The sequence below is a fragment of the Sciurus carolinensis genome, chromosome 14 (assembly GCF_902686445.1).
Source record: "Sciurus carolinensis chromosome 14, mSciCar1.2, whole genome shotgun sequence".
Classification (NCBI taxonomy): Eukaryota; Metazoa; Chordata; class Mammalia; order Rodentia; family Sciuridae; genus Sciurus; species Sciurus carolinensis.
The window spans coordinates 63,512,305-63,535,942 of record NC_062226.1 but is presented as its reverse complement, the minus strand read 5'-3'; the positions used below and the strand labels follow the sequence as shown (position 1 = coordinate 63,535,942).

Genomic DNA, 23,638 nt, shown 5'->3' with positions numbered 1-23,638 from the left:
TATTTTGTTCAAGGTATTTACATTCTAAGTATGTAATTTTGACAGACTCAAATGGAGAACTTTATTTTTTGCCATTGAAACATGGTTTTTTACTGTGTTGTTTTTAAAACATGATGATAATGTCATTATGTCAAATTAAAACTTTTTAAAAAAATAGTTTTAGATGTTCATGAACCTTTATTTTATTCATTTATTTATATGCAGTGCTGAGAATCAAACCCAGTGCCTCACACATGCTAGGCAAGTGCTCTACCACTGAGCCACAACCCCAGCCCAAATTACAACTTTTAAAATAGCTGAGAAAAGAATCTCATCTAAAATAGTCTTCCTTCTCATTTGGTCTTAAGAGTGTTGAGGCAGAAAACAAAAATCACAACTTTAGAATTAGTAAAACCTTAAAAGATAAAGTTTACCTTCATTTTATAGGCCGAGAAAAATATTGTTTATTTTCTGACCAAATTATATGAAACAATACGAACATATAAATACCAGATGATGGGCTAAAAACTTGAAATTTGGTTTGACCATCAAAAAGTATGATTGAAATAGGAAGAAGAGTGAAATATGGACACAACTTTGTACTTGTCAGTTTCCTTTTTTAGGATTATTACTATGTTATAATGACAAAATGCAACAGTACAACTGATACTTTCTTCATGTTCTGTTTTAAGCACGATAAAGATTTTCTGGCTTTAGTTCTCGAAACCTCCATAAGAAGTACAATTACCATTAGTTACATTTTACAGATAATGAATTATTACAGATGTTTAGTAACTTTCCAAAGGATAGACAGTAGCAAGAACCAAAACTGGAAGTGTAAACCTAACCAGGTTGAAAATAGAACATATTTTGGGTGAAGACACTAGAATGATAAATGGGTTCAAATCTTGTAATATGAGTTGAAGAAAATTCCCTAAAAATAATGTTTTGATTAGAGAAGGTGATTGAAGATGATAGATTTAAACTGTCAAATATTAGGTCCATTGTGGAGATATTTCTTCTTGGAACTAAAGTGTAGAGTAAGTTGCAAAAGCTTATCTTTGATCCATCAAGTGTCGTTTCCTGCATCAGAACTTTGTGAAAACAGCATGGCTTTTCTTAGGGTCACAGGTCATAAACTAAGCCCCTATGGAATTCCTGAACTTTTGTTTATGTGGGTAAATAACTCTTTACCCAAGGTGGGGGGAAAGCCCTCATAATTTATTGTCTGAAAATGAATTTTTAAAATTTTTTTAAAAATTTATCTGAGCAGAGGCTGATGTTTGGAAGGCTTGTTGAAAGGAATTATGGCACTGATGAAGCCACTGATAAATGAACCAGATAATCTCTCTGAGTGAGGCCCTTTGCCAATCCTGCAATCCCTGTCAGTCCCCCATTAACTAATACTTAGAGACTTGATTAAAGATTTCATCCATAAATAGTATCATTTATTCTAAATGAGTTCAGTGTACTCTCAGTCCTAGACTTGCATAGTCCTTGTTTGATTGGAGAAATAGGGACTAACTGCTGGAATATCTTCCAACTTCAGACCCACTTCCATATTGAACAGGACACATAAGGAAGAAATCTTTAACCCCTAAACAACTTAGTTTCTACCCTGTTAATGCTGTCACTTAGGGTATATAATATTTCATTACTCTCATGTTCCTATGGCATAGTAAATTCTCAAACTTGAACTTGTATTAAACCACTGACTTAAAAATATATTACTAGGCTTCATTGCCAGAATTTCTAACTCAGGTCTGAAGTGGAGTCCAAAAATATATATTTCTAACACATCTCCAGTTGGTGTTGATGCTGCTTGTCCTTGTAACACACTTGGAGAACCACTACTATAGCACTTTGACCTACCTCAACAGATTGATTTTTTTTTTTTTTTTTTTAAGAGCAGAAATTCAATATTACATGTTTTTTTTTTTTTTCCTCTACTACCTAATATATAAAGACAGCAGTTCTTAATTTTACAAAAACTAGTGTGGACTATTAAATTGCTGTTTTAGTCCTGATGATATCAGTAAGTTAGGCCTAAAATTGAAGACTCTTCTAAAACTATAGAAGGAAATAAAGCCTAGTGCTTCTAGAATTTTTACACAATTTTATTTTCTGATACATATAAATTTCTATACTTTTATTTTATTTTTAAACATTACTAGAAAGCTGGACATGTTGAAGTAGAGTTTTCTCTTACTGGGTAAGTGAAAGCTGTTGGAGCATGCTAGGTTCAAGTTCTTGTTGTGCATAGGCAAATGACAGAATTCAATGACTTGGTTCCTAGATCAGAGAGAGGCCAACATCTAAGCCTATTAAGATAATTCTGAAATTTGGGTTAAAAAAATGTGAAGCAAGTTTGAAGTTACCACCCTCACACCCTCTACTCTGCAGCTGATAATGAATATCTTCCTAAAATTTTAATAAGAATTGTTTTGCTGTGGTAATTAAAATCATTACTATATATCATTTAAGTGTCATTAAGAAGAATACACACTCATTCATAATATCCAGATTATAATGGTAATATTTGACTAAATAGATGTTACATAAATAGTATGTAGCCCCCTCAAAGTTGATATGATAGTGATTCTTGAACATGGAGTGTATGCTTGGTTGGCATACTGTAAGCCATGAAGAGGCCTGCATCCCTAAAGGGTAGCAAGGGTAGGGAACGGTTCATGCTCACACTTAAGAAACCAGCCTGTAGATATGTATCACAGTACAGGTGAGAGGTCAACACAGTATACCCTCTATTTAAAGATATTGCAACCTGTTTTACTTATTCTCCTAGACTACTAACTGTCTTAACTTTTTCTAAATGTTGCAAATGATTTAGTCATCTTTGGTGATTATCATAGGTTGTGTTCTGTGTTTTTTTTTTTTTTCCCCTCTCTCTTCTCAGATACCCAGAAAGTGGTACTTTAGAAATGAATGTCCAGGATCTTCGACCACGAGCTAGAACCATTTTGAAATGGAATGAACTAAATGTTGGTGATGTAGTAATGGTTAATTACAATGTAGAAAATCCAGGAAAAAGAGGATTTTGGTATGATGCAGAAATTACCACATTGAAGACAATCTCAAGGACCAAAAAGGAACTTCGTGTGAAAATCTTCCTAGGGTAAGATTCTCTTCACATGCTACTTAGTCACTGAATTAAGGAATGAACTTTCAGGTATAAAGCACATGTTGCTAGTTTTTTTTGTTGTTGTTGTTTTTTAAAGGTGGAGTTTATGAAAGATGGAAATTTCCTTACTATAGGAGAATATCTTGAGAAGTTTTATTAAGACTGTCTTAAATCGTTATCTCCATTTTAAGTTTGGAGATATTTGGAGGAATCTTGGAAATAACTGAATATCTCATTAGAGAAATATACAAAATTTACTTATACACAGGATTCTTTTAAATTAAACAATATACAAAAGCATCTTAATAGCTAAATTGATATAATAACAATAGATGACTATCTAATGGCTATCTGCTAGACTTCTAACACTAACCAGAATTTTTCTCAACCTAAAGAATTTGACAAACTTAATGAAGATAATTCAGAATATAAAAAGTCACCTGAAATACCAAGTCACTTAGATATTTGTTATTAATTCTTTAAGAAATACTTTAAAGGTTTATCTCACATAATGAAGTACTAGGTATTGTTTCAGTTATTGTTTAACCTAGGAGATTATTACTACCACCTCTGTCTGTTTAATCTGAACAGTTTATTGGTTGAATAATGACTAATGTGCCTTTTTTGGGGGTGGCGGGGGCGGGGAGGATACCAGGAATCAAACACAGGAGCAGTTGACCACTGAGCCTCATCCCCAGCCCTATTTTGTATTTTATTTAAAGACAGGGTCTCTCTGAGTTGCTTAGCACCTCACTTTTGCTGAGGCTAGCTTTGAATTTTCGATCCTCCTGCCTCAACCTCCCAAGCCACTGAGCTTACAGGCATGTGCCACTGCGCCCCTAATTTACTCTTTTTAATAAAGAAAATCTATTAAACTTTCCAATGCTTTGCCATAAATAATGTTTAAGCATCCTTCTATATTTATTTTTAAAAAATTGGGGGTTGTTGATGGACACAATACCTTTTATTTATTTATTTTTATGTGGTGCTGATGATTAAACCCAGTGCCTCACACAGGCTAGGCAAGTGCTCTGCCACTGAGCCACAACCACAGCCCCTCTATATTCACTTTTGTGCAGTTTTCTTGATAATGAATTCTTTAATTTGTTGTATTGAGCACTGAGGATTTAAAATGGCACTGACAGTTTTCTTACATAAGGAAAATAACAAACTTATGTTCCTGTCAAGTTCTAGTTAACTCGGTTAGTAACACAAGGTGACAAATCTGGGAGCAAACATCTGCTTATGACTAAAAATATAAAGCAAGGGTAAGTAAACTATAGCCCACCAACTGCCTGCTTTTGTAAAGAAAGTTTTATTGGAACCCAGCAATATCCACTGATTTATGTATTATCTCTGGCTGGTTCATACTAAACAGCATTGTTGAATAGTTTTAACTGAGACCATCTCATCTGACTTGTAGAACTTAGATGGGCCCTTTATGTATAAAAAGTCTGCTGATTCCTGAGAGAAGGAAAAAGAATGTTACAATGTGTGAATAATACTTAAATTTTATTATTCATGGTGCTAAAGATCAAAACTGTTCTCATAGGAAACATTTCAGAACTTTCTATAGAAACAGGATGATGAAGTATTTGATTCAGTTACACACTTCTAAACAACTTTAAATTCTGATATGGATACAACTCATGAAGGAGAAACCACCTAAATAAATCAGCTGTGTTGGGAGCCTTATAATGTACTTGAACGTAGGAAGTCTTAAAAAGCATGTGTACACAATAGGAAGAGACCACAAAACTCATAGCACTGAGCTTAAAAAAAAAAAAAAATCCTCAGTATTGAAAATGTTTCTCCACATGATTCTGAGAGGGTACTGTGTGGCTTAGAGACTAGACCTACGATTTGGTGGAAATGATGGATAGGCAAATACTAGCTTAACAGAATGATTGGGATAACTATCCCAACAGTAAAACACACTGTCCTGTAAATTATTGTTTTCCCATCATGTAAGTTTTTACTGAAAGTGTTAGAAGCATAAGAGCCAAAAAATTAGGGTGGCTTGTGGATGAGAAAAAAAATTTTTTTCACAAGAAATCTTTTCCCTTCACAGATAAGAGTGGATAAATAATTAGCATGAAAGTATAAATGCATTCTGCTCTTAATACTTCAGGCTTGTTACAAACGTGTTGCCATGGCATTCTTGAACCCTTGTCCTTGTGCATATGTACATTATTTACTCTAGTGTGTAACATGTCTAGAAGTAGTATTGCTGAATTATAGAACCTGTGGCATCTTTAACTTTAGTAGATAGAACCAAATATTTAAGTGACTGTATCAGATTACAGTTTTGCACTAGTGTGAGAGTTTCCATTATGCTACATTCACGTTCACGCTTAATTTTGTCAAACTTGAGTTTCTGCTTATCAGGTGAATGCATAATAAAATAGTATCTCTTTGTGGCTTTAGTTCACATTTCACTAGCTAATGGAGTTCAGAATATTTTTTGATTGTTGATGGGCAGTTTGGATATCTTTTTTGACCATCTACCTCCAAACATTGTTGCATTTCTTTGTTGTTAGCTGGGTAGTCTGTTTTGGTTTTTAGGAATTCCAGTTGTGGATACTAGATCATTTCAGTTGTAGGTGACCAAAATATCTTTTCAACTCTGACTTTTTTCTCCTTGTAATGTTTGAATAGTAATTTTCTTAATTTTCACATACTTGAGGTTCCAAAATTCAAGAAAGTTTGTCCTTACGTTTTTGCTTTCTGTATCTTGCTTAAGAAACTTTCATTCCCAGAGATCATAAAGTTGCTCTTTTATTACCCATGTCATCCTACTTTGTTCTTCAGGTAGGTCTTACACGTTTTTAGCTCTGTGTACTTCGAGTTCGAATTTTCTAGTCATTTTCTCTTACTACTGTATAGGAATAAAATTAAGTTTGATCTTGGATCTTGTAGTTTTAATAATTTACTAATTTTCATTTACATGTAGATTAAAATTTATATGTAGATGTTTTGAAATGTTTATGATTATAATAATAGAATTATGACATTTTTGTTTTGTCCTTTATTTTGTTTCTTCCTCATCCTATTCAGTAACTGGGCCCTTCAGTATATAGCATCTTTTTTCTTCCTTACTGCCAAGAGAATTTTTAAAATTTCATCAGTAATCATAGTGTTTGATTATAGGTGTTTTTTTTAAGATATGCTTCCTAGATTTGGTTTCACAATATTTGGGGTAGGATTTTACATTTGTGTTAAGTAAATTTGCATGTAAATATTCCTAACTCTCCTTTATGGATTATGGTAGTTCATAAAGTAATGTGGAATATACTTTTTCTGTTTTATGGTAGAGTTTTGTGTTCTTCAGTATTGGGTAGAACTCCTCAGTAAAGTCCTAGGGCTGAGTTTTCTTTGTGGGAAGTTTTTGTGATTATTCTAATTTCTCTAATGATTATAGGATCACTTATTTTTTATTATTGAACTAGAATTTACTTCTGATAATTTGTATCTGAATTTTAAAATGTTAGCCACATCTTTTTAATTTGTGCAGTATCTACTGTAAAATTTCTTTTTTATTCCTGAATTTAGTTTGTGACTTTTTGACCAATCTCTAGCCAAATTGATCAATTTTGTTAGACTTTTGCAAAGATTAACCTTCAGCTTTAATTCCCTCTTTTGTGTTGAAGGTGTAAAGAAACAAATACAGGACATGATTTTTAATCTGTTTTGGAGATTTGATAAGGGAACTTGGAATGTGTTCATGCTTGATTCTATTTTTAATTTGTGAGTATCAAAAAGTGAATATACTTGAAATATCTAATTCTAGTTAACAGATTCTATTTTTAAGTTATTTTTCTGTTTTTATTTAGTTGTAGAGAAAATTCACAACACATTTTGGGGTTTAAATAACATTTTCAAAATAATTTGTTTACCGCCATTGTAATATGTTTAATATTAAATACCACATAGAATTGTAATAGTTTAAATGTTCACAAGTAAAATAATAGTTGTATCCTTAGCAAGAAAATTTGTTCAGTCTTACTAAAACTGTAGATATACTTGCTTTGTTTTCAAGATTTATTTTATTAAACTACATACTAAATTTTTTTCGTACCTGTTTATCACAAAATTTCTTCAGTAATATTATCATCAGTGAATGTTGTTCTTACAGAATATGTATTTTATGTCCATATGAAGGTCTCAAAGTTCATTGTGCTCCAGCAAGCTACCCTCCACATGTTGGTTAATCATGTAAAACATGCCCCCCCACCTCAGGACCTTGTACTTATTGTCTGTCCGGTCTGCTCATTGTGTTTCAGATCTCTGCTTAAATATCACTTCAGAGTGGTCTTCTCAATTCCCTATGTAAAAGCGCACATACCGGGCATGGGTTACTTGAATTCTCCTTTACTCTGACATTTTTAAATAGTATTATCACCAGACACTTATTTGTCTCATATCATTTGTGTTAGTTTCTATTGCTGCTGCAACAAATTACCACAAACTTCGTGGCATATACAATACAACTTCAGTTCTGAAAGTTGTAATTCTTGAGTTTGAATTTCACTGGCCAAAAATCAAAGCGTTACCAAGAATGTGTTCGTTTTTGGAGACACTAAGGGAAAATCTGTTTTGGGTTTGGAGTTTTTGTTTTGTTTTATTTTGCTTTTTCTAGCTTTAGAGACCTCCTGTGTTCCCTAGCCTGTGGTCTGCTTCCTCCATCTTCAAAGACAGCCACTTTGTAACTTCTGCCCCTTCTTTCCTAGTCAGATTTCCTTCTGAGCTCTTCTGCTTCCTCTTCCCTTCCACTTTTAAGACCCCTTGTGATTGTATTGGGCCTACCTGGATAATCTCATTTCAAGGCCCTTAATCATACCTGCAGAATCCTTTCTGCCATGTAAAGTAACATAGTTTCTGCCATGTAAAGGTTCATAGTTTCCTGGGAATAGGACAGGGATTCCTTTGGGGCCCACATTTTGTCTGTCATGTGTATCACCAATGCCATTATTATTATTACTACTACTACTGCTACTACTACTACTACTACTACTACTACTACTATTTTTATTACTGCTATGTGCCAGGCCCTGTTCTAGGGACTAGTTTTAATGGATTTTCTGTAAACAGAGAATTTCATCGATTCTGAGAAGAGTTTTTTTTTAATATTTTAATATCTCTGAAATCAAATTTTATCTTAAAATGTTTGTTGAACTGACTAAAGTTAAATTTTTCTAGAGATTTGAGTTTGCTTCTATCAGTCCTCTGGCAGTGCCATTTAACTTAAATTCTCTGCTTAAACTTTTTTAGGTAGCACACATAGGGTGAATTCAGACCCTTGAAACTTCATGAATCCTAGTCCTGGTTCAATCCTTGGAGAATGCTTTTTCTCCATATACTCAGTGGTAATATTAATACTTTCTCTATGGTTAAGGTAGTTTATTTCTCATTTATCATTTTAACTTTATTTTTACTTTTTTTTTTTTTTTTTTATTAATGTGGTACTGAGCATGCTAGGCAAGTGCTTGACCACTGAGCCACAACCCTAGCCCTTCCCATTTATCTTTAACAATAAGAGACCTTTGGATATCTGTCTTTTGGGGGGATTGAGTACTGGGGATTGAACTCAGGGACGCTCAACCACTGAACCACATCCCTACCGCTATTTTATATTTTATTTATAGAGACAAGGTTTCAGTGAGTTGCTTAGTGCCTTGCTTTTGCTGAGGCTGGCTTTGAACTCATAATCCTCCTGCCTCAAATTCCAGAACCACTGGGATTACACAGGCATATGCCAGCATGCCTGGCTGGGATGTTCTTTTGAGAGTCTTTATTTTGTTAAATTGTATAATGTGCCTTATAACTGGTTTGTTTGGGGATTCAGCTCTATTTGGGGATTCTTGGATTGTGCCATTTCAGGTCAACTTCTTTTTTGGCAATATATAAAATAATGTTTTACAATTACTGGTTTATTAAACCAGTATTGTTTTTTTTAAACCAGTAATTGAATGAAATATATTTCTTGAGGGAATGAATTGACGGTTCATTTGTATGTTTTGTATATTCTGTGACTCCATCAGTTATGTGTACAGAAAATAGCTGTCTGGATAAGCCTTAAACTAAAATGAGAAATAAGCGAAAAGGCAATTTTACGCCTTCAAGTTGTTGGTTTTGTGACAATTATGGGATCACTTAAGAAGTTCACAGAAAGGCATCTGCTTCCAGATAAGGTGGGATGGCTGGCAGTAGATCAGCACTCTTAGCTAAAACAACTGGAGCAGCCAACTCAAATAGTTACCTGAGGGCAGCAGAGTGTCAAAGAAAACTATTGTGGTTGTGACTGAAGAAGGAATAACCTTAGGAGGCCGCTGGTTTTGTAGTTGTGTTTTGCCCTGGGGAATCCAATTCTGGATCTAGTGAAAAACCTTATTGAGAGCAAGTGGGAGCAGGGTAGGCACAGAAATCAGAGCTTTCAGCAGATATTTGGATGTTTCAAGCTTATAGCATGTTTTCACCTTTGGACTTTGCCAGGTACCAGGTTTCTGCTAGGAAGGAGACTAAAATTGTAAGCAAAAAAGAGTGGAATTTTCACTCTTAGAAGGCAAAATATTAAAATTAGGGATCACCGGTAGAGTGACTTCACAAATAAATACATGATGATCTCTTAGTTTGAAAACTGCTTGGCTGCAGCAAACAGGCAGACTAAATCTTACCAAATAGATTGATATGTAGGTTTGCAAAGTCTAGTTTATGGATAACAACTAAAATTGAAAGGGTTTATTGACAGTTCTTTATAATGGAAATGAAATATTAGATTTATCTAAAAGGCAATTGAGATGAAAATAAATAAAAAAGAGAATATATAGTAAAGTGGTAGAAACAAACTACCTCTATCAACCATTAAATTAACTACATGTTATTTTAATATTCCAGTTAAAAACAAAGATCAATAAACAGATTAAAGCAAAAATTCCATATGCTGCTTATAATAAACATTCCTTGAATATAAAGTCATAGAAGTTGAAAAGAGAAGGATAATTGGGGCTCTAGGAACATAACAGCACAGACTGTTAAACTCTTCAAATGTCCACAAAAAGGAAATGTATTAATGTATTATTTCTTTTAAAAAAACTTAAAATTCCTTATTCCCATTATCTGGGTCTTCTATTTTTTTCTGGCACAACCCAAATCAGTTTTATCATAGTTTAGCTACATGGTTTAGAGATTGAGCCTAATAGGGCATTCCCTTGAAAGTACATATCCACGCAGTCATTGTATGGAGGATAAATCTATGACTACTGCATATGAACATGTGTTGTGTGTGCACTTACAATATGGACAGTATGTATTATGTGAATTCTAATATTTTTGAATGTTGCATGAATGCATATCATAGTTAAATAAACTGCCTGCACCTACAAAAAGTGCAACTAAAAGATTCAAAAATTCTTAGGCAACATCTACAATAAAATGGGATTATGTTTTATTCCCCATAAGTCCCAAAACAGCTGGTGAGATAAACTACAGAAAACTTCAAAGCCTGTGTGATATCGCTAGAGAAAAGAGAAGGTAATTCCTCAATGTGTGATGGTCTGAAGAACTCCAAAGTAATAACAAATTAGCATCTAATTTGAGAGTAGCAGTTATGGAAGCCATCTTTCAAGATGTCCCCCCGTTCCTGCTGTCTGGTACTTACTCTCATATAGTTCTTTCCTGTATTTAACTATGGTGACTCTCTGTGACCAATAGAATATGGCAGAAGTTATAGTATACCACCTTGCAATTAGGTTGTAAACAGATGACTTCCATTTTGGACTGTCTCTTGAATCACTTCTAGGGTGAATCAACCACATGTCATGAGAATATTCAGGCGATGTGTGAATATTCCCCCAGTACAGCCTTTAGGTGAGACTGTAGCCCTGACCAACAGCTTGACAGCAAGCTCATGAATGATCTTAAGCCATAAATACCCAGCTAACCTGTTCCCAAATTCCTGACCCATAGAAATTGGAATACATTTTAGTGCAGGTTGGTGGCATTGATTTCAGCAATAAATAACTAATTTAGCAGCTAAAGCTAAAATGAGTGTACATTCCCATTCAAATAAGTACAAATAATTTACAGTCAGGTCTGAAGGGATCAGACTCCTGTAAACTCTTTAAATATAAAATCAACTAAAGCTCTATTCCAGGAGAGAAGCTCATATTGAGAAGAAACAAGTGTAGAATCCAAATTGAATAGGTCAAGAAAAATAGAGACAAAGGAAAAAGGAGTCCAAAAACAAGAGGAGAATAGAACCAGGAGAGGAGACTGCAGAAAACAAGGGTTTGAACACAGGGGCACTCTTATCACATCCCCAGATTCCCTCCACCCTTTTAATTTTTATTTGAGACATGGTCTTCATAAGGTGCTATCCATTATCCTCACACTTGGAATCCTCCTACCTCAACCTCTGGAGCACAGTGTCTTTTTTTTTTTTTTTTTTTGTAAGTCACTTTTGAGGTATAGTTTACATACAATAATAATATAGTTGACCTTCCATATCCAGGAGTTCTACACCCATGGTTTTTACCAACCACAGATCAAAAATATATATTTTTGAAAGTTCATCTGCATTGAACATGAAGACTTTTTTTCCCCAAACAATACAGTGTGTAGTAACTATTTCCTTAGCTTTTTCATTGTATTAGGTATTATAAGTAATCTAAAAAAGATATATATAGGAGAATGTGTGTGATATGCAAATGAAATGTAACATTTTATACAAAAGATTTGAATATCTGCAGAGTTTGGTATGAAGGGTATTGGGATCTGTCCTTCGCAGATACTGAGGCATGACTGTATGTACTTATTTTAAGTGTATAGTTGTGTGAACATTGAAAAATGTATATGCCCATGCTACCATTGTAATCAAGAGCATTTTCATCACCCCAAAAGTTTCTCATATGCCCCATTACAGTCACTGCCACCATCCTCAGGGGTTTATTTATTTATTTATTTATTTAGCATAAAAGAGTAGAATTTATTTAAGTGAGAAGAAAAGAGAGAACTCCCACAGGGATAGAGGGAACCCAACAGGGGTTGCCCCAATGATTTATTTCCTATCGGGTTAGATTTTAGCTGTCAGAGTTTTGAATTCTCCAAAAAAAAAAAAAAAAAGGGTGAGTTGTATTGCTGTTCATTAATAAAAAACTAGGTGAAATCACAGCCTCTAATTTCAGGAAATTTATTTCATAAAAACAATAAAAAGGGAAGCATATCAATTTCCATACAAAGTTACAAGAGAAATAGAAAATAAGGAACAGGATAAAATCCTTGCTGACAATGAAGTATCCCAGAAAGACAGCATGAGTCAAGAAAAGGAGAATCAAGGGGTTGGGATTGTAGCTCAGTAGCGGAGCACTTGCCTAGTACGTGTGAGGAACTAAATTCAATCCTCAGCACCACATCAAATAAATAAAGGTATTGTGTCCATCTAAAACTAAAAATTTTTTTTTTTAAAAAAAGAGCCAAAGATTTTAACTCTAGTCAAATTAGTCTTATAGTATGTAGCTGCAGACAAACTCTTTTAACTTGTAGGAACTAGGGGGATATTGTATTTATCAACTGTACCTGAGAAATCATCTTGGGAACTAGCTTTAGACAACCAAGATGACTGAAGAGAATTTGAAATAAAGAGTGGTGACAAATATTTAAAATATTTATTTATATATACATACATACTAGGTATTGAAATCAAGAGTGCTTTATCACCAAGCTAAGGCCCCAGCCCTTTTTATTTTGACAGGGTCTCGCTAAATTGCTGAGGCCAGCTTTGAACTTGTGATCCACCTGGCTCAAACTACTGAGTCTCCGGGTGCAGTGAGGCCTGTACCACCTCACTCTGCTAAAATATTTCTATATATAGAACTAGGACTAGGGGGCTTGGAGTGTAGCTAAGTGCTAGAGCACTTGCTTAGAAGGCTTAAGGCCCTGGGTTTGATCTTAACACCACCACCAAAAGAAAAAACTACATTGCAAATGTAAGAAAGGGGAAAATATACAAAAAGTTCAAACTTTATATTGATCACTGGCAAGAATGTCTTGCATGTGCTAAAGCAAAAGTTATTTGCTATTTTAATTTAGTCATCCCTGAAGTCCTTGAGAGCCAGGATTTTCTAGTTGAAGATAAAAAGAAAAAACATATTCTTCAGTACCTCAAAAAAGTGTGTGTATACATAAATATATGTATGCAAATACCCTTCAGTGCTGAATTTGAACAGAAAGTGTTAATATGAACTCATACTTTGTTTGAATGTGTGTCGTACTCTTTATTTAAATTTTACACTTTCATATGCTGGAAAAAATCTATGAACACTTATCAACTGAGATGTAATAAGCTTTTCTAATGCCAGATTGTGATCTTGAAATATTTTGCACTTAAAAAACCCAGGGTACTGACCTGGAAAGCAGTATGGAGAATCCTCAGAAAACTTGGAATGGACCCACCTTTTGACCCAGTTATCCCACTCCTTGCTTTATACCCAAAGGACCTAAAATCAACAAACTACAGTAACACAGCCACATCAATGTTTATAGCAGCTCAGTTCACAATAGCTAGATTGTGGAACCAACCTAGATGCCCTTCAACAGATAAATGGATAAAGAAACTGTGGTATATATACACAATGGAATACTATTCAGCCATAAAGAAAAACAATATTATGGCATTTGCAGATAAATGGATGGAATTGGAGAATATCATGCCAAGTGAAATAAGCCAAGCCCAAAAAACCAAAGGCCGAATGTTTTCCCTGATAAGTGGAGGATGATACATAATGGGGGTGAGGGGGTGGGGAATGAGAATAATGGGGGGACTTTAGAATATGTAGAAGGAAATGAGAGGGAGGTGGGTATGAAAAATGGTGGAATCAGACAGACATCATTACCCTATGTACATGTATGATTACATGAATGGTATGAATCTACATTGTGTACAACCACAGAAACAAAATGATGTACCCCATTTGTGTACAATGAATCAAAATGCAGTCTGTAAAAAAATTAAAAGCTAAATAAAAAAAAAAGTGTATATTGGAGATGGGTACTCCAGACTGAGGACAGAACATGTTCAGGATAACCTAGAATATCTTATCATACAAATAACAAAGTCTACAAAGGCTGCTGAGTTCTTGTCAGTAGGGTTTAGGAGTCAGCCGGAAGCTTCTGTTGTCCAGTGAAGAAACAATTTGAACATTAATAAGGAGAATATAATTATAGTAGATTGAATCACATCAACTATGTTTAAATCCATGAGTTCATAGCAGTACAAAAACTTATTAGAGAACTGGTTTTTTAAAAACTGCCAAATACTAGAATAGCCAAAGCAATCCTTAGAAGAGTGAGGCAGGAGGCATCATAATACCAGACCTTAAATTACACTACAGGACTATAGTAACAAAATTGGTATGGTATTGGCACCAAAACAAACATGAGCAGAATAGAAGACACAGAGACAAACCCACATAAATACAGTTATCTCATCCTAGACAAAGGTGCCACAAACATACGTTGGGGAAAAGTTAGCCTCTTCAACTAGTGGTGCTGGGAAAACTGGAAATCCATAAGTAGTAGAATGAAATTTAATCCCGCTCTCTCACCCTGCATGCAGATTAACAACTCTTCATTGGATCAAGGACCTAGACATTAGACCAGAACCCCTGAGCCTGCTAGAGGAAAATGTAGGACCAACTCTCCCATCATGTTAGCTTAGGAAGTGACTTCCTCAACAGGACTCCTACAGTGTAAGAAGTAAAATCAAGAATCAATAATGGGATGATATTAAACTAAAAAGCTGCTTCCCAGCAAAGGAAACAACCAAGAGTGTGAACAGAGAGTCTACAGGAGAAAATCTTTGCTACCTGCACATCAGAGCATTAGTCTCCAGGATATACAAAGAACTCAAAAAACTCAATACACACACACACAAAATCCAGTCAATAAAAGGGCAAAAGAACTGAACAGGCACTTCACAGAAGTAGTACACAGGGCCAAAACATATATGAAAAAATAGCAATTAAAGGAATGTAAGTTAAAACTCTCCTAAGACTTCATCTTACTCCAATCAGAATGGCAGTTATCAAGAAAACAAGTAACAAATGTTGGCAAGGTTGTGGAGGAAAAGGTACATTCATACATTGCTGGTGGGACTGCATATTGGTGCAACCACTGTGGAAAGCAGTTTGGAAATTCCTCAGAAAACTTGGAATGGAACTACCATTTGACCCAGTTATCTCACTCCTCAGCATATACCCAAAGGACTTAAAATCAGCATACTGCATTGATGAAGCCACCTCAATGTTTATAGCAGCTCAGTTCACAGTAGCTAAGCTATGGAACCAACCTAGGTGCCGTTGAACAGATGAGTGGCTTAAGAATATGTGGTATGTAGACACAGTCATAAAGAAGATGAAATTATTGCATTTGCCTATAAATGGATGGAACTGGAGACTATCATGCTAAGTGAAATAAGCCAGTGCCCCAAAATCAAAGAATCAATATTCTTTCTGATGTGTGGATGCTGACACACAATAAGTGGAGTGGGGAAGAGTAGAAGTTCATTGGATTTATATAAAGGGGAAGGAAGGGAAGGAAGAGAGGATGGGAATGGGAAAAATAGAAGAATAAATTGAATAGCACTTTCCTATATTCATATATGAATACCTGAACAGTAAAACTCCACATCATGTACAACTGCAAGAATGGGATTCTAATTAGATTAAGTTATGCTCCATCTATATATACTATGTCAGAATACACTCTACTACCTAAAAAGAGCAAATTAAAAAACCTGAATGAAAATATTTCTTAAGCATATGTATTTTACACATTTAGGTATGTTAAACTAATATAAAGAAAAAAAGTAATTTCCAAAAAAAACCCCTACCAAATAAGCATTTAACTGCGTGTTATATGAACTATACCAGTGGGTCATCAAATATTGAAAAATATTTCCTTTTAAAGTTTCTCAAATTATTCAGCAAGTAAAGTATAAAGGAAATAATAGAACTAAAATGTCAATATTTTTCAGCCTCCAATGAATTAATCCAGGCATTGAGCATCAGTGACTACTGTCATGATGGGGGGAAAAAAAACAACCACTTCCAAATGGAAAGAGACCTATAAAATAGCTTACCAAAATATGAACCTAAATCCGATGAAGCCTTATGTGAGGGCTGACATTTTAATTTTTTTGTAAAGGGCATGAGAGTAAATAGTTTAACTTCTGTGGTTCATATGCTCTCTTGTCAGAATTATTTAACTCTGCCATTATAGCATGAGATAACCATTGATGATAGATACATAAGTTGTTATAGTTCCAATAAAACTTCATTTACAAAAACACAGTGGACCAAGATTTTTTGACCTCGTTAGATCCAGCTCCTAATATACAGACATAGATGACCCAAAAAAGTTGGTTCAGTACTCTTTGGGAATGCAAGTTTCAAAATCAAGTCTAAGAAATTATTGGATACATGTTTGGGGTTTTTCAACAAATTATAAGGAAGAGAGTAATGGTGTTGGGATTTATAGATTAGCCACTTTTAAAACTCAGGCAAAGCTACACTGTAGGTGTAGGGAGATAGGTGACAATACTGAAGAAAAATTAAGGTAAATGTAACTCATGGGACGGTATGAAGATGTCATTGATTGGGGCCTGTTTGGGACTTCACAGATAGTTGACAGTTCTGTCTTCTCTGATGGCTGCTTTTAAAGGATATGCACATTACAGTTGGTTTAACTATTCATTTATGTAGCTTTCTGCATTTGTGTGTATTTGACATTAAAAGTTTTGAAGGGATGGGGAAGTATCCAAGGAAATGCTAACCAAAAAAGAAAGAAAAATGTAGGCATGATGCAGACTGCAATACTAGAAGAAGAAACATTTCATAAAATGATTTAGGATTCTTAAATCTATATGCCCCTAATAATGTATCTTCAGAAATAGCAAAAGCCAACAGAATAAAAAGGAGAAATGCACAAATTCACATTAGTAGTATGAAACTTGAAGAAACATATGCAAATAGGTATAAACTGAGACAACTACAGCTTTGTATTTTAAAGATTTTTGTTTTTGAGAAGAGATCATCTTATTTTTGCCCAGAAATTTACTATACTTATTAGAAATATGTTGAAATACTTCATTTTAATTGGCAGGGTAATTTTTTCTTTATGCTAAATTTACAAGATAGCTACTTCTTCCCAAGTAACCTTAGTAATGAAGTCTCTGAATTTTTTTTCCTGATTATACCCTAAAGTTATAACTATGAATATTAAGTAATCACTGTTGGACTCTTCCTACTATGATAAGTCATAATATATAGTGATTGGACTAGTTACAATCTCAATATGTAAATGGACAAAATTCAGTTTCCACACTGATTTCTAATTAATATTTGCACATGGTTTAGGTTTTGTCAGTAGAAGTTAACCTTTCTTCCTTTTTTAAACAGAGGTTCTGAAGGTACATTAAATGACTGCAGAGTAATATTTGTAGATGAAATCTTCAAGATCGAGAAGCCTGGAGCGCATCCTATTTCATTTGCAGATGGAAAGTTTTTAAGTATGTATTTTCTTTTGAATTTAGATTGTGTGTATATTTTGGAAATTTGTTTTTACTGACAAGTGGATAACTTGGAGGAATTAGAAGACACAAATTTATTTTTAAGATGACAGAGAAGGAATTCCTTCCAATAAAAGAATCTAAGTTTTTCTGAGTATTGTCAATTGACTTCTCAAATGTATTATCAATTTGCATTCTCACCAACAGGTGCTAGTTTTTCCAATTCCTTATCAATACTGAACATTTAAAAATTTTTTCTAATAGGATTAAAGACCCCAAGTATCAATTTGTCTCTCTTTGGGTGGAATTAAGAATTTACCTGAGGTCTTGCCCAGAGTTTCTCAAGCTTTCTTGGTTCATTAATGTCTCAGTAATTTTTTCATGGCATCTGTAGGCCAAAAGAAACACTGAACAGTTCCATTTATTAAGTTATTTTGTTCAACGAATTATATTTCCCTCTGGTGCCCTGTGAGTTCATTACATGGGCCAAACTAGTGCATATGTGGGAAACTGTGGATCAATATGTATGTAATTTAGGGCGTGGTTTTGTTTTTGTTTTTTGTAGTGCTGTGTATTAAACCGAAGGCCTCACGTATACTAAGCAAGCACTCTATCACTGAGTATATCCCCAGCACTTTATTTATTTATATATATACATATATTTTTTAAAGTGTGTTTAGTCTTTTTTTTATTTTTTATTTTTTTAGTTGGCAGTGGACCTTTATTTTATTTATTTATGTGTGGTGCCGAGAATCAAACCTAGTGCCTCGCATGTGCTAGGCCACTGAACCCCAACCCCAACCACTTTTTGTATTTTATTTTGAGATAGGCTCTCACTAAGTTGCGAAGGCTGGTCTTGAACTTGGAATCCTCCTGACTTAGCCTAAGTCACTAAGAATACAGATATGTGCCGTCATGCCCAGTTACAAGAAAGATTTTAGGGCAAAAGTATATATTGCCAGAATGTAGCTCAATAGTAGAGCACTTGTCTCACATGTGCAGTGCCCTGGGTTCAATCCTCAGCCTTGAAAAAAGTATACAAAAATAAAAAATATTATCATCCTGTTTAGAGGTCATTAGATTTTCACTGAATTATGTTTGGGCCTCATCCTTGAAATTTTAATGTAGTAAGTATAGGGTGAGACTCAGGCTTTTATTTTTAAAAGCCTCACATTTGATTATCTCTTTTGGTTCCTTTCATTTAAAAAGGTGTATACTAGCTGGGTGCAGTGGCACATCTTGTACTTACTATACTTTTTTCTTGACAGGGAAAAATGACCCTGAATGTGACCTGTGTGGTGGAGATCCAGATAAGAAATGCCATACATGCTCTTGTCATAAATGTGGTGAGAAGCGTGACCCAAACATGCAACTTCTGTGTGATGAATGTAATATGGCCTATCATATTTACTGCCTGACTCCACCTTTGGATAAAGTCCCAGAAGAAGAATACTGGTATGATCATCAGGGTTTGTTGTTGTTTTTGCTTTATAAAGAATCAAATGTAAAATATGTATTTGAACTACCAAAAGTGTATTTCTAAAGATAAATGGTGTGTAGTAAAGTGCTTAAAATATTAAGAGACAAATGCTTACTTGACATTGATACCTTTATTCAATTACCATAGCAACTTCTGAACTGGTCTCTAGCTCCATATTTTAATCCCTCCAGTTCCTTTTCCAGTATGGAGTCTGTGTTCTTTCAAAAATGCAAATCTGATTGTGTTACTACTTTGCTTCAAAGGCTTTTTGTGCCTACAGGACCCTGCATGACATTATCTCATTGCTTTTTCAGCTGTATCACTACTTTCCTCTCCCATTTTCCCAAATACTGTACACTCTGGCTAGATTAAATATCTTCAACTCCTTAAATAAGTCATGTTCTTTTTCATATCTGGGTTTTTACACTTGACACATTTTCTTCTTGGAAGTATTTTCCTCTTATGCTTAGGTTCAGATGATATCATACTTAAACTTTTCACTTAAATATGACATTTTCCAATAAGACTTTTTGGATGCTTCCCCCTTCCAACTATGTTAGATGTTCCTGTTTTGTTCTGTAATCATACTTAATAACTAATATATACTTAATATGCTTGACACTTAAAAAATGCTGTATATGGAAGATTATATCTAATCCCATGAAGTTGATAAGTAGAAGAGGGCACCAAGTATGCTTTCCAGAATCTAAATAGTTTGACAAAACAAAAACAAAAAACAACCAATCAATAAATGGGCTAATGATCAAAAGAGATATTTCTCAAAAGAAGAAATACAAATGGCCAACAAACATGAACTATTATTCAACATCCTTAGCAGTCAGGGAAATGCAAATCAAAACTACACTGAGACTTCATCTCCAGTTAGAATGACGGTCAACAAGAATACAATAATTGCTGGTGAGGATGTGGGGGAAGTACAATTATACATTGTTGGTGAGACCAAAAAGTAGTACAGCCACTTTAGAAAGCAATATGGAGATTACACAAAGGACTAGGAATGAAACCACCATATTTCCCAGCTATGCTACTTCTTGGAATTTGTCCAAAATAGATAAAATAAAAACAAACAAAAACCAACTAAAATCAGCATACTGCAATGATAAAACATAACAATGTTTATAGTAGCACAGTTCACAATAGTCAAGTTATGAAACTGACCTAGGTGCCCATCAGCAGATAAATGGATAAAGAAAATGTGGTATATATATATACACAAAGTTTTACTTGACCATAAAGAAAAAATAAAATTATTTCATTTACTGATAAATGGGTAGAGCTGGAGAATATCATGCTGAGTGGAATAAACCAGACTCAGGGGACATATGTTTTCTCTCATGTGCAAACTAGAAGAGGAAGAAAAGAAAAAGAAAAAATATGAAAATAGAAGGGAGACCAATAGAGGAGAAGAAGGGTATTGAGAGGGAGAGAGAAGGAAAAGGCACGGAGAAGTACTAGGAAACAAAATCTACTAAATTATGCTATGTCCATGTACAAATATGACACAGTGAGTCCTGCCATATGTGTAATTAAAATAATAGAAGGGGGATCAGTAGAACAAGGAAATGGGGAGTGAAAAGGAAGGTACTGTGAATGTGGGAGTGAAATTGATCATTATGTTTTGTGCATTACAAATATAGCACCATTACAAAGAAGTTTTAAAATACAGTTTTAAAAAGTGATTAGAGGAAAGACTGGGGAAAATGTGCCCAAAGTGGTGCTGGGGATTGAACCCAGGGCCCTGTGCATGCGAGGTGGGCACTCTACCAACTGAGCTATATCCCCAGCCTCAATAATGAACTTTTTAATACCATATTGAGGAGTTGTTGTCTTTTTTAACTATATGCCATATTACTGTCATTGAGAGTCTTTTAAAAAGTAATGGATATGACAGGTAGAAATACCGATGTTACACGCATATAACCAGTATCAACATGAAGAACAGATTGTTCTCCAATCCTTCGTCTTAGCCTATTTGGAAAGGTAATTGCTGTGTTATGACAGAGACTGGAGGAGTGAAAGAAAGGGAAAAAGAATATAACTTCTTCCTATCACAGCAGCTTGCATGGTCATACTCTAAATTTTACCATTGCTACTAACTCTATTTCCAAAGTCTCATATATTTTTCTTCCCTCTTGTTTCAGTGGATAGTTTGTTTCTGCTTCTCTAAAATGGAAATGGAAACCCTTCTACCTGACCTCAAGCTACATATCTTTTTGCTTTTCCAGGATCTTCATTCCTGCAATTAGTTCCTTTCCTGAATTGCTATTACTAGATCACATCACATCATTAGCATCCTAGAGTCTCTTGAGTCTTCAAAACACATAAAACCCCTCTCTTGATTCCATTTTTATCTGGATTTCCATCTGCCTACCCTTTTTCTTACTCCATTTATAGAAAAGCTTCTCCAGAGCTGTCCTCACTGATTGTTTTCATTTTCTCTCCTCCCATTTCACACCTCACAGCACTCCATTTTGGCTTTCCTTCCCACTATTCCTATGTGTGCTTATGTAGGTTTTATAGATATTTTCTGTTTATAAACATGGTGGTCACTTCTCAGTCCTCTTTATTGCTGAGCTGGTTACTCTGTTTTTATAGATTCTATCATGTTATATGATCCTGATTTTTCATCCACTTCATTGGCCTTTCCTTTTTAGTTTCTCATTTCCCCCTCACCTACTAAATTTCAAGAGTTCACCTAAAGCACTGCCTCCTTATTTTCTCTCTATGCTTGCTTCCTTGATGACCTCATCCAATCATGAGATTTTAAAATACCAAGCTAATAATTCTGAATTTTTGTTTTGAAATCTAATCTCTGAGTTTATATTCCTATACCCATTTGCCTTCTTGACCACTGTCACAAAATTAGTCCAAATGGAGATTTGATTTTCACAAACACTTCCCCTAAAATCCTGCCCTTCCCCCAATCTTTGGTAAGTAGTACTGTCATCCACTTATTCATACCAAAAGCTAAACTTCACCCTTGATTATTCTTTTGCCCCTCCCCTACTCTACATCTAATATATTAGTAAATTTTGTTCTCTAGAATCTTTCTTTTTACGAGCCTCCCATCCCATTCCAAACCACCACTTCATCCCTGATGAGGATATGTATCTGTTGTATGGTTCAGTGTTTGGTCCAGAACCATCAATTCTTTTTATTTTTGTTTTAATTATAAGAATTTTGAATGAGTAATATCTGTTCTTGGGGTTAGTGATGAGGTTAGAATTCTTGATGTCATTTGAATCTCATCATTTTGTCTGACTTTTTGAACTATATTTGAGGATTTTTAACACTAAATATTTAAGTTCTCTAAAAGAATGACAGGAATATTTTTTACAGCAGTCTAGTCATATAAATATTTTAAGAAGTTTAATGCCAGCTGACACTCTGTAATATACCCCCCCGCAATTCATCTTAAAACTTATTCTAAACTAGAAAGGCCATTATTCTGTTACTGACCTTAATATGGTATTATCAAAATTCATTTGTTCTTTTTTTTTTCTTTTAAAGGTATTGTCCTTGCTGTAAAACTGATTCCAGTGAGGTTGTAAAGGCTGGTGAAAGACTCAAGATGAGTAAAAAGAAAGCAAAGATGCCATCTGCTAGTACCGAAAGCCGGAGAGACTGGGGCAGGGTAAAGAAGAAATTCCTCTTTTTCCTAGTAGCAAGTTATACTATGTAATAAATGTTTTGATACCAATAGTATTAATGAAATAAAAGGTTAAGCAATATAATTGTTACTATCAACAATACTTAAATTACATAAATAGTTGATTTTCTGTTTTATTCACATCTTGTCTTTCATTAAGATTTAATATAATTGATTTCTCACACAGCTCATTTTGTGACTTTATAGGGAATGGCTTGTGTTGGTCGTACAAAAGAATGTACTATTGTCCCCTCTAATCATTATGGACCTATTCCTGGTATTCCTGTTGGATCAACTTGGAGATTTAGAGTTCAGGTATGTTTTTTAAATTGGCTTAGTTGAAAGGGTAAAATTGGATATACTTAAAACAGAAGTAATGTTAACAATCAAAAAAAATGTTAACAATCTATTGATTAACCTTGCTAGTAGCACATGGTGTTCATTTGTTAGAATGAAAGATTTCTTTGGGTTGTATGCTCTTCTTCAGAGGTTGACAGACAGAAACATATACCACGGACTTAGTGATGAACTATGCTTTCGTATTACATTGTTTTACTTTTTTTTTTTTATTGTAAACAAATGGTATACATGTTGTTGCTCTGTACATGGAGTAAAGGCGTACCATTTGTGTAATCATAAATTTACATAGGGTAATGTTGTTTGATTCATTCTGTTTTTTCCTTTCCCCTCCCACCCCTCTTTTCCCTCTATATAGTCCTTCCTTCCTCCATTCTTGCCCCCCTCCCTAACCCTAACTCTAACCCTAACACTAACCCCTCCCACCCCCCATTATGTGTCATCATCCAC

At 34.5% G+C, this 23,638-nt stretch overlaps 1 protein-coding gene across 3 annotated transcripts in view; it reads left to right on the top strand.

Moving 5' to 3' along the window:
• The window catches only part of Uhrf2 (ubiquitin like with PHD and ring finger domains 2), an 88,276-nt gene that overhangs the window by 36,628 nt on the left and 28,010 nt on the right, over positions 1 to 23,638 (top strand). For all 3 annotated transcript variants that reach the window (XM_047524149.1, XM_047524148.1, XM_047524150.1), the window contains 5 exons: positions 2,894 to 3,112; positions 17,572 to 17,681; positions 18,950 to 19,136; positions 22,693 to 22,816; positions 23,039 to 23,146. In XM_047524149.1, coding sequence (XP_047380105.1) covers positions 2,894 to 3,112; positions 17,572 to 17,681; positions 18,950 to 19,136; positions 22,693 to 22,816; positions 23,039 to 23,146 — 748 coding nt within the window. The remainder of the gene's footprint in view (positions 1 to 2,893; positions 3,113 to 17,571; positions 17,682 to 18,949; positions 19,137 to 22,692; positions 22,817 to 23,038; positions 23,147 to 23,638) is intronic.